Source organism: Lutjanus erythropterus, chromosome 16 (assembly GCF_056507025.1).
Source record: "Lutjanus erythropterus isolate fLutEry1 chromosome 16, fLutEry1.hap2, whole genome shotgun sequence".
NCBI lineage: Eukaryota > Metazoa > Chordata > Actinopteri > Lutjaniformes > Lutjanidae > Lutjanus > Lutjanus erythropterus.
In genome coordinates, this window is record NC_139332.1 from 8,057,723 (window position 1) to 8,069,753 (window position 12,031).

General features: G+C 39.3%; 1 protein-coding gene across 1 annotated transcript; it reads right to left on the reverse strand.

Moving 5' to 3' along the window:
- Positions 1-2,383: 2,383 nt before the first annotated feature.
- On the reverse strand, positions 2,384-11,690 carry tmem222b (transmembrane protein 222b). Its single transcript, XM_084738674.1, has 6 exons — positions 11,535-11,690; positions 9,107-9,191; positions 7,049-7,080; positions 6,852-6,948; positions 6,628-6,758; positions 2,384-3,204 (listed from the first exon to the last, which is right to left on the reverse strand). The coding sequence occupies exons 1-6, from the start codon at positions 11,651-11,653 to the stop codon at positions 3,117-3,119; spliced, it is 552 nt and encodes a 183-aa protein (XP_084594800.1). The 5' UTR covers positions 11,654-11,690; the 3' UTR covers positions 2,384-3,116.
- Between the last annotated feature and the right edge of the window lie 341 nt (positions 11,691-12,031).

Genomic DNA, 12,031 nt, shown 5'->3' on the forward strand with positions numbered 1-12,031 from the left:
TGCTCAGTGCTGCGCACAATGCTTTTTGCTGTAACTATCTTTGGCTGTAACTAACCAACTAGCTGCTCTTAGCTCAGTTAGTCCAGTAGCTAGAGGCCCTTAGCTGTCTTGGGCCTAGCTTAGTAGCCTCTCTGTGAAAACAGGCGGACCAGGGCTGAACACAGTCTCCGAGACTGACAGAGGTGATTTACTCTGAGGATGATGAAGATGGCAGGAGAGGCATCAAGCAGAGAGGAGCATCAGAGAGGCAGCTGGGAGTCAGTCCAACGTGTTCGATCCAAAAATATTCTAAGGAATTATTTTCAATAACACCAGAGCTGGGTATTCCTGAATAGTGGAAAGACAAACCAGGACATTTTTGGTGACTTTTATTTTGTTGGACGTGTATATTAACTTTATGAACAAGCTCATCTTAGTTCATGGAAAGAGATCAACTTGAATTCAGAAGGTGTACAGAGAATAGGTGTAAGAATATTTCCTTTCCTGACATTTTGAGTTTGTTTTATTTATTGGACTATAGGATCAAAGAGATCTTGTGATTCTGGTAAACTCAATACATCACCCAGCAAAAACTACAGGAGGACTGGACTATCACCTCTTGAGGAAGGGGGCTAGCTTGTTAGCTTGGTAACTTAAGCAAATATCCCTACAACAAAATATATAGCTGTCTTTGACACAACAACTGTTACTTCACATTCTGTTGATAATGTTTGTTCTTTTTTTTTAATTAAAATTCTGGACATATCTTACACATTGCACCTTTAAAAAAGCAAGAAGTGTCACAGTTGAAAGGCTTAAAATATTGCCCAAACAATGTTTCATATAGACAGTATCCACTGTTCAAACTGAGGCCAGATTCTCCATTTCTGTTTCTCCATTTTAATGCTTTGAGAAAATGACTGCAGCTCTAATCTACTGAATCTGTAGCTACACACGGTACAGTACAGTACAGTACAGGCTATTGCATCAAATCAACATTAACTTAAGCAGGCCTGTTACAGTCTAATTTATTATTTATTCTTGCTAAGGTTACCAGCAGTCGCATAAAACTTGAAGGAGGTTAAGAGGAAAATATGGAGTCGTAAATATAGAAATCAATCACTAGGCAGTTGGCTGCAATGAAATGCAGCTGATTATTAGTCAAGAAGCCACAGTATGAGTCAGACATGAACAGAACGTGAACGTCTCTCTCAAGCGCTCGTATTCTTGCATGCATGCAATACACACATGCTGGCATGCAATCACATGCTCTCTCCAAACGCGCACGCACACACACTCATTCAGGCACAAGTCTGCTTCATTGCCGAGCAGAGATGATATGCAGAAGTGGAGTAAAGAGAACAAAAATTACACCATAAATTATTCATAGAGTGAGCGATCAAGTTTGCAAAGTATATAAAGAGCACCTGGTGTACAGTATGTGTGTTCAAATATTTACAGGCAACATGGGTGAAATACACAGAAGAGGCCACAGAAGATCTGCTTTCAAGAGAAGCCCAATGAGGAGAGCAAAGGCTAGAAAACTGGCACTGTGTTAGCCCTAGTGTTAAATCCTTTAAAACAGAAAATAAAACAGATTTTCATTTCTAAGCTCACACTGAAATGACATCTACTTTGGATTATTGCAGGATGTTGGCCGGTGTATATCAAAGCTTTGTGAAAACAGCGCTGACATTTCACAATGACCTTCCAATCTGATCTGCAGAGGTGGAAAACAGCAGGAGCGACGCTGGTCAGGCGCTGTGGGGGGAAAAGTGGGGATATTCAGCAGGGGTTTGGCGAGTGTGAAAAAACCTGAGGATCCTGGCTACCTGCTGCTTCTGGCAGCGCCGCGGACAAAGAGAGGGCTCCACACTTTTTTCTGTTTGATTGCAAACAATGAGGGGATTTGAATTTACTCACGACAGCCATGGCAACGGATTTTCGAGTGCCAACCATCATGTGGAATTAACTTTTTTTTTTTTTAAATAACCACAAAACTGAAGATATAATATAAGGGATCTGTGACGGAAATAGTTTTTTAGGCACTGACTCTTGCTTCTTAGCATAAGGTCAAAATTAGTGATGAAAAATAAAACAGCTCTCATCAGACCAGGTTTCAGAACTCTACAGGCTTTGGAGTCCATTAAAGGACAAGTGAGATATTTAAGGACACAGTTTGAGTTGGTCTCCCACTCTCCTACATTTGGCACAAGTGTAGAAAACCAAAAGGAGCTTTAATATTCTGATGGTATTTTCCACACAGCCACATTCATTGAGGTTGCTACAATCGTTGCACTGATGATCTGTAGTTAAAGGTATGAAAACATTCATCGTAAACCTGTGAAAGTAGTACCATGAGGTGATACGTGTGATGCATGTACAACATATCTCTGAGAAAATATTTCTTTTTAGAAGATGCAGACTTTTTCCTTTTATCCTACAGAATTAGGCTGAATATGAGTAAGAAAATGCACAAAAATACAAACTGCTCTGGCGTATTTAGATTTAAGTTGCAGTACTGTAGAAGAGCTACATTAGATCAAGCATGAAATGCAATAAATTCCCTAGAAAGGCATCTAATTGATTTAACGTGTTTGTGCTCCCCGGTAGAAAAATGGCATTCTGGAAGCACAGGAACATGGGATTTCATTCCCAATCCATTACAGAGGTCACTGAAATCTGAAAGCAAGGCATGAATGTGTTTTCCCTCAGATAATTCAACAATGTACGTACCTCTAATCAACTATTAATACAACTACACAACTTCTACACTTTGCAGGTGGCTGTGGCTTAAACCTGCTGTTAGGCTTTCAATAATCATAATCCATTAAGTGTTTGTGTGATTCTGGTAGTTGTGACTGAATATAAATGAATTTCCGTCCCTACGGCATTCCAGCTCCACCACTGGAGCTCTGTCAGCAAGAGGCTGCCTGTCTGCTCTCCACAAACCAAGCATTTGTTGGTGTACATGTGTTGGACATTCCCGTTCAGCAATCTCCTCTTGGAGGAGAGAAGTCTTTATCTCCTTGGTTACGTTTGCTCGACACCGTGTGATGCCCCCCTTTGTTGTCTAAAAGGTCAACCCCACATACGACCTGCAGGGGTTCCACTGTGTCCTCAACCTGCCTCCCAGGTCACCGCAGGTTGAGGGTCAGGGCCACTGTGAGGATGATGCCCACCAGCATCAGGAAAGGCAGCCAGGTCTTCAGAAAGCCAGCACAGCTAGATAGTACAGAGAGGAAGAGAAGAGGGAGAAAGAGGAAGGTGAGGAGAGCACAGTAGTGAGACGAGTAGCTCCTACGAACAGAAAGAGTTATGATACAAGAAGCAGAGTGAGGTCATCAAAATGTGGATAGAAACTGAGGTTCTCAGTGGTTAAACGTGGGTGGATACTGGGAGGCGAAGGTCACATCAAAAGGGACAGTTCAACCCCAAAATTTCCAAAAAATTGCCATTTATTTATCTAGAATAGTTTGAGTTTAAGTTGCAAAGTTTTGGAGATATCAGCTGTAAAGATGTCTGACTTCAAATATAATAGAACTAAATGGCACTCAAAGCACCAAAAAATACATTTGAAAAACTCAACAGTAATGTCTTTCCAGAAATCATGACCCGGTTACTCAAGATAACCCACAGGCCATGCTTTTAGTTAATATTACGTCAGTACTCCCTATCAATGGCTCTGGTAGCAGGTAACATTAGCCCACCATTAGCTGGTAGCTACCATAAACATATCAAGATAAATGGTGTGAAGTGCAGTCATATTTCACTCCAAAGGATTCCAACACCTGGCAGGATATCCAAAAAATATTTAACAATTGCGTGTAAAGGGGGGCAGCATCTAGCAATGCATGGGACATGCTTGAAAGCAGAGGGGTACACTGTCCTGCCAAGCACATCCACTGACTGTGTGGGCATCTCTGGCCCCGGTGATGAGGAGCATATTTATTAAAAAAAATACGATATGTGGTGTGTCATTATGACTTGACATTTATCTATGATGGGGAGACCACTAATGATGACAGCAGCCTTTTCTCAGGTTAGCAAATATGATCATATTTCTGTAAATACTTGAAACTGTAATGGTCTTTTTTTAAGCATTGGTTCAGGCACTGTTTAGGATTTGGTACCATTTTAGCACTGATATCGGACAAAAAACACAAACTATACATAACCCCAATCACAACATGGTCTGCTGATTATCTTGAGTAACCGGGTCATGACAGACACTGCTGCTGAATTTTGATTTTTTTTTCTTTGGTATTTGAGCACCACAAGCCAGCCACCATTGAATTTCATTATAATCAAAAGCGAGCAGACATTTTTTACAGTCGATACCTCAAAAACTCTACTACCTAGATGGATAAATAGCAGTAAAGGTAAGAGGGAAAATATGTATTTTTAATTTTGGGATGAACTGTTCCTTTAATGTGACCTCACCTCCCAGTGTCGACCCACATTTTGGCACAGGGAACTTAAGTTTCTAGCCACATTTTAGTAACCTTGCTTCCCCTCTAGTGTCATAACTCCCTCTGTTCATAGCAGCGATTTGTTTCACTTCTCAGCTGGGGCAAATTTGGTTTTAACATGAAAATTACTGGAAAATGAACATTTTGTTTTTGATTTTGGGGTTAACTCTCCCTTTAAAACAAAGCCTCAGGGCTATTGCACTGACTCCTGTTCCAATTTTATGACTGGAATTGTCAGCTACATTTTGATTTTATTATGTTTCATTCAGAAAACTGCAAGCACAGTTTGTTCCTGAGAAAGTATCCCTTCGTGCTGCTTCTCTTCTCTTCAGTCCTGGACAGTCTGTATAAACAGCTGTATGTATTCTTACTGAATTTTGTGTACTTGATCCCAGGACAGCTCTTTTTCCGCGTCAGTGCATGATGGCAAAACCTGATTGGTGCCTTTTTTGTCAGATGCTAGTGTACACCAAAGTGGCTACAGATGAGAAAGACTGTGGTGACTTCAGCTGTCTCGTCTAATCAACTTCTTACTTTCCAACGATCACCAGAGAACTACAGTACTGAGATGTGTAGTCCTGTAACACCAACATTCAAAGGCCTTTTTGGAGGAATGTCCTATATACAGTCTTAATACATCCTAAAAATCAGGGCTCTCTCTCCTGTGTCCTGAGACACAACAGGTTCAAGGCAGACCAGTGAAATCATGCCCAAGCCCCTGGGATCCCAGTGAGAAACCTCATTCACAAGCTTCAGCCCTACTTCTTACACTAGCTTTGAAGAGAGCAGCTGGATATTATGGGGTAAGCACTAGTTTGGGCCTGTAAGGCAAATAAAATGCTGATACTTTTTGGACAGAAGATGCTAATTTTCTGTACCACTGACAAAAAAATCCAAACCCTTACAAAAAAATGCATGTTGTGCAGGATGACTGTACTTGACTAAAAACAACGAAAGTCTTAATTCCACTGTAACCACAGCAGTTTATCCAAATGATGTTACTGCTAAACACATGGTTCCAACTGATACTGGTTATTTTCATCATTGATTAATCTGTCAATTATTTTCTCAAATGATCGATGAGTTGTTTGGTCTATAAAATGCCAGAACATTTCATTAAGTGTTTCCCAATGCCAAAAAGTGAAGTCCTCAAACATCTTGTTTTACCCACAACCCAAAGATGTTCAGTTTACTGTCATTGACAGCTACAGTAACCCAAAAATATTCACATTTGAGGAGCTGGAATCACAGCATTTTTACTGTTTTCTTTTAAAAAAAACACACTCACAGCAACAATTAATCAATTAATAATTGACTGATCATTGCAGCTGTAGTTCCTACACATTTTTCAAAGTCAAATTCAAGCACTTTAATCATTTTCAAGTTTTTCCAGCACCCTACAGCTGTGGTAAATGACATTTATATACATACATGCTCAAACTGATTAGGCCCATTTCATTTCTTCATCACATTAAATCAGATTTTATTGTGCTTCATCAGGTGAAGCACCTGTTCAGCTGGACTTAGATCAGGTGACTGATACTGCCATTCAAGAACATTTCCCACTACAGTGTCAAAAAATGGGAGACTATTCCTAAACTCTTTCCCTACTATGGCTGTGAACATCCTCCAACACCCTTTAGCCACATACTTATCTGCCAACGTTTAATTCGAAATCTGCTGGGCTATATTAGAGCCACAACAATGAAAGACAGATCAGTGTCCTAAAAATACTTTCTGCCTGGACTCTAGAGTCCCTGAGCAGCGTTCAGACTGGCCATTCACTTTGTTTCTCTATGAAAAAGTAAAACTATTCAAAATTATTCCTTTTGATGTTTTAGTTGAGGCTTTGAGCTGCCAGTAAGTTATGTATTTTCATGTCAAATCCAGCCTTGGGACTCACACACTTGTAGAGATAGACATGTAGAATTACAGCTGTTATCTATTATGTTTTTTAAATTAATGTTAATGTAGTCTTTTACAAATTTTGATGGATTCTCCCCCAAAAAAAACAAACACTGTTGCATTTGATGCTGTGGCTGTTTATATTCTGCTACTAACAAATAGTGATTGTTGTTGATAATTCCGGTAGGATGGTGAAAACTCAATGGTCTTTTCTGCAGTTGCAATTACGTTCTCTGTATCATACGTCATCATGTGTGTTCCACATTCTTACCTGACGTGTTTTCCATGGATCAGAGCGAGGAGGCAGAGGTTGACCATGTTCCATGAGGTGCTGTTTTCATATCGCATCAGATTCAGAGCCATGGCGACATGCGAGTGACAGTTGTCACAGCACAGGTTGTGCTTTGGAGAAAACAAAGAGGACAAATCAGGGCTGGTCTTTTCATGTTTGTAAAGCAAATGAAAAAAGACACGTGCACATGATCACTCATTTACCATCCTGTGCTTGTACTCCTCTGAAGCGTCGTGCACCGCTGTGTCCCAGGCGTTGGAGCCACTAGCGTAGACTTTGCTAACATCAAGCATCCAGTACCTTCAGTCAAAGAGAAACACAAACCCAAACTGTTGTGAAGAAAATGTAGTGATAAATTGTGTAAGCACAAAGTCCAAATGCAATAGTTTCATTTACTTACTTTGTCGGTCTTCCAAAAGCCATGTTGTCCTCCTGCAAAAAAAGAGAAAATGTTTATTATTTCACAACAGGTTCAAGTGATCATTTATTTACTCATGTTTCTTTCATTCATTGTATCGTCTTTATTTTTCCTACACTAATACTAAATGCAAATGTAGCACCGTCAGTAGGTCCAAACCTGTGCAGCTAATTATTTGGCATTAAAAATTAAAACCTAAATGGGCCTTTTGAAAGATTTTCTAACTCAAAAACAAACTGCCTCATGATGTGATGAACCATCATGAGTGTGCCAATACACTTTTGGGTTCTCTGGAAATCAGAATAAGTAGTTTAGATGGTGGAATTTAGGAAATGTGCCTCACATCCTGTTTGTCTGTGTTCACCATCAACTTTGTTTGTGTGCGAAGGCCAAATGAGTCCCACTTGAAGCTGTGAAGCTGCATGTTGCCACATCACTATCTGGATGATCTGGTTCTGTTTTTTTCCCTCAAAGCAGCTTAAAAACATGTTACAGAAAATGAGCCCTTTATGTCACACAACAAATTTGTGTATCTTCAGCAGTAGGTTTAGTTAATATGTCAAGAACATCATAATAATGACAATCTGTGTGTACAAGTGCCCTCAATTGTTTGACAGTAAAATGTAAGAAATTGTTAAATAGTCAGGTTGGCCTGAAAGTGGCTCTATCACATTCGGATCACACACATCTACCCTCTAGGGCTCTTGCTTCATTCTGTGGTTGTATGTTGTTGCTGTCAAATCAGATCGACTTCAAACTTCTGGGGAACAGCTGGTTTCCTTGCAGGAAAAACCACACTGGCCGTGTTTGTTTTTCCAGTGAAGGCGCCATGTTTGCACCTTTCACCGTGGAATATGAACAAAACTGCGCTATTGTGTGTAGGTCAAATCAAATACTGTTGTGCCATTTCTACATTGAAACTTCAGAACAGGCAGACAACAGCACTGCATGGACAATCACAGCCCCCTCATTCATGAGAATGGGATCGCCGCTTTGAAACAGCCGGGGTGCCAGTGCAGGGGGCTGCGGATAAACAACGCAAGATCGGCTGGTAAAGTTGAACCTGGCTCAACTTTTGTCACCATACAGCACAAAACACAGCAGGATATCATCCATCAGGGCACTGTGTTGGCCAAGCAAATACACACAAGTGTAACTTCCTGGTATATTGCTCTCTAACATGAACATATTTCTACTGTTTTCCCTGAGAGCGTTGAGTCAAAAGATAAAACAAGTGCTGCCATGATAACTTCCCAGAGAGTGTAATCCTTCCTTGTGGATTGCTGTGCAGTGCTTTCTTCAAAGTTAACCTTTCAGTCTCATACATCTACAACTCAAACTGGACTTCCTGGGTCATATTTCATTATCCCAGTGCTACCTGAAACAACACACCCACCACCAATGCGATCCCTTGCAATTTTCTTTAGTTCAGTTTCGTTCAGTTCAGACTGCCTATTCTTATTTTTCCAATAAGCCGCTTTCTGTTTTTTGAACCTTGAAAGCAAAGTTACTGCAGATCTGCATCTACGTTTATTGTATAGGTTGTGTACATTGTTTGTGAAATGGCTGTCACAGCTCCATTTGGTTACAAGCAACAAACAAACTAAACTTAAGCTGTGTATTTAGCCAGATTTTGGCTAATAATGCGAATTTGCAACTTACAGAAAGTACAGAGGGAGAGCAAAGAAGGAGAAGAGGATTGCTAAGTTTCACTTCAGTGAGTTTGGAAACTCTTGTTTTGCTGTAAAACAGAGTTACCATTGTGACAATATGACTTTAGCTGCTATCCTCTGTAGAGGAGCAAATTATACAGCTTTCTTCTTTCAAGCTGAAGGAGTGAGTGTTTGATACCCAAAATATGTTTTCAGTGGCCGACTTTTTTAAATTAACAGTCAACACTTTAAGCTCATACTCATTGTCTTCCTTGGCATCCATTGTGCCAGTGTCGAGCCACTGTAATGTACTTAATTTCATGTACAAGCTATTAATATCTTCTCAAAGTCGACCTGTGTAAACCTTACAACCACAGTCATTACTCACTGAGACAAAGTAAGGTCCAGCAAAGTCCCGGATGACACCAGTGGAAGTGCAGATTCCCATGTGGCCGATGAATGGAAGCAGCCATCTGAGCGAAAAACAAAACGCACGCAATTTTAACATTAATACAGAAACAGCATTTCTGCGATGTGCCCCAGAAAGACTAACAAATAACTCAATAAAAGCGGACATAACCTGTTTTGACCTGGTCCACACAGACAGGACACACAAGACCAGTGTGAGATGCTTTGGTGTAGAGGTGAGGAGGTAGGGCTCAATTACTCATGTAAACTAAGTGCTGTAGTTACAGAAGAATATCAGTCAATTCACTTTTCCTATAACAAATTCTGGTCTGTTTCTGAAACTCAAACTGACAATCCTCCACGAATAAGTCCACTTCACTTGTCTTTTGTTAATAATCCTCAAATATTCATGTTCCACAGACTTCCTTTTTTTCTTTTCATAAAACTTGATCCATTTGTTTTTATTTTTTCTAGGAAGCATTTTATGTATATTTGATCCTATTTCTTCATTTAAATGATCCATCATCCATCTATATATTTATTTAGTTATCGGGATGATAACAATTAATCAGAGCTCAATTAATTGGTTGCTAAGAATGTGACCATGTAAAATTTAATCAATCTACTCTCATATAAAGATCTGAAACATTGGGTGTTATATAATAGAGAATGTGCAATAAATTGCTGTTTCAGTGACCTGATGTTATTTGGACAGCATTGGCCCCAAACATTTAGCATCAATCAGGCTCTAGCATCAGGGATATGTGGGAATTTTTTGAATAAGTACTAGGATACACAACTGTTAGCAGGCTTGTCACAATAATAATCTACTTGCCAGGACAAACAACAGGGTTTTTCACATTATTATAAGATTTGGGCACAACGCCTAAGCCGAATGCTGAGACAGGTTTTGCTGTCAATTCTGGTTGCGCTGCTTCTGTCCACTCGTCGTGTACTGTCTGTGTGTTGCTGTGGGCAGAGCTCAGGCTTCTACACAAACATACTCATACACACAGCAACCGTGAACCAGGTGAGGTGAAGTTAACGTGTTACTGAAGACATGTTTTGGCCCATGACTGCATAAAGTAGCCACAAGTTTGGAAGAGTAAATCCAAATGGACTTTGTTTCAAAGCTGCCCTCCAAAGCTCCAGTGTGGACTGAAATAATAATAGACCTTTTTCTATGTGGATTATGCATCAGTCTTGCACCAAAAAGACTGTGCAAAGGTATGCATAAGGCTGTTTTCTTGAACAAATGACATTAAAGAATATTATATATTTTATTTAATATGGTCTATAATTTAATATATACATATACCAACTGAGATCAGTACTTCAGTACTGCTTGGTAAATGTCAATTCTTCGATATTTTCATACCATCAGTCAATCAGGGGGCAAGTTGTGAACCAAGCATTTATATCTATCAGGAAGCTCCTCCTGTCCTCATAAATGTTCCCCACTGTGCTAAATCTAAATCACCCCAAGCACTGTTTTCTGTATTATATGTTCCGTAAAAAAATAATCTTATTGGTGCATTGGTAAACACATATGCAAATATCGACATATCTGTGAGAGGCCCATATCAGGCCAATATTGTGCCAACATATCAGGTGACTGATATATAAGTCGGGCTTTATATACATTATTAAGCTATTATACTATCATTATATCAATGGCATAAAGCAGTCGAAAAATGACAATATCACCGTTTACTGCAATTATCCCTGGAAAAAATTATCATCCAACAAAAAGTAACTATCCTGACAGGCTTAAGTTTGCACTTATTCAGTTAATGCTGATAGATAATAAAAAGCAGAAGCATTAATTGTATAAATTATGGTTATCCATATTCTGTACTATGAACGCCATACTGAGTATATACTTGTACACACTTTTGGAAAACCATTGTTCACTCGAAATAAAAATGAAAGTATAATTTGAATACTTGGCAACTTGTAAATTGTTTCAAAACAATATGAAAACTGATAATGGACATATAGTATTTTGGTATTAGTATTATGATAACTACACTGTAACTTCTGCCATCGAAACAAATTGTACTTTAAAGGCAAATTAGCTTTAGCCTTCAACTTTTAAGCATCTGAAGCTGTTTTTGTGTTGTTTTGTTATTTTGTTTACTCGGTGTTAATTGGGTTTCTAATTTTGCCTAATTAAATACGCACCCAAATAAAATTCTACTTTAGATCATACTTATAAAAACTAGCTTTAAACATTCTCAATTCATTTAGGCGTCTCTAACTTTTACTAACAGTGATTACATAAAAAACAACAGGAAGGGAATTCAGCAACAGGATGGTGCTGTACGTCTGCTAGCTAGCTAAGCTAATAAAGCTGTCACTTGGTTCTGGTCAAAAGCCGAGCTGCACAGTGGACGGCGATAACTCACGATAACACGGGGATGGGAGTCCACACAATACAGTAAGGATAGCGACTGGTCTCTGGGTTAATTTTCCCAGACGCAATGTGGTAATTCTTCATGGTGTCTTTTTCAACAACATCCGCCATCACCAGCTGTGGAAAATGAACTTCATTTGTCCCACTAACAGCTGCGTCAAGTCGACCAAACACACGGAACAAGACCGGAAATTGACTGACTCTCGCTTCAAAATAAAATTCAATAGTGCCTATTATGGTAAGAAATATCGCTAATTAGAGTGACACGCGCCGTCAGAACTATTTCAATTGACTATTCAGTATTATGTTGTAATGTTGGGAAACGCATAGCATAAAAATAGAGACAGGCGTGTTTTATATTAAGTAATACAACATGTTAATTTAATGTAGGTTTTATTTTGAAATATACAGTTGAAAGGTCTTTCTCTTAGTGACGCTAGCTTGAAAGTGATGTCTTGGCAGCAGCTGTAGCTTCCGGGATCTGTCCGA

Bases quoted from the DNA above. Each gene is read 5' to 3' on its own strand.
- tmem222b (XM_084738674.1), bottom strand. From the start codon at position 11,653: ATGGCGGATGTTGTTGAAAAAGACACCATGAAGAATTACCACATTGCG. The intron at 6,759-6,851 runs GTAAATGAGTGA...TTTTCTCCAAAG, and splicing joins AGGAGTACAAGCACAGGATG to CACAACCTGTGCTGTGACAA. The intron at 3,205-6,627 runs GTAAGAATGTGG...TGTACTATCTAG, and splicing joins ATCCATGGAAAACACGTCAG to CTGTGCTGGCTTTCTGAAGA.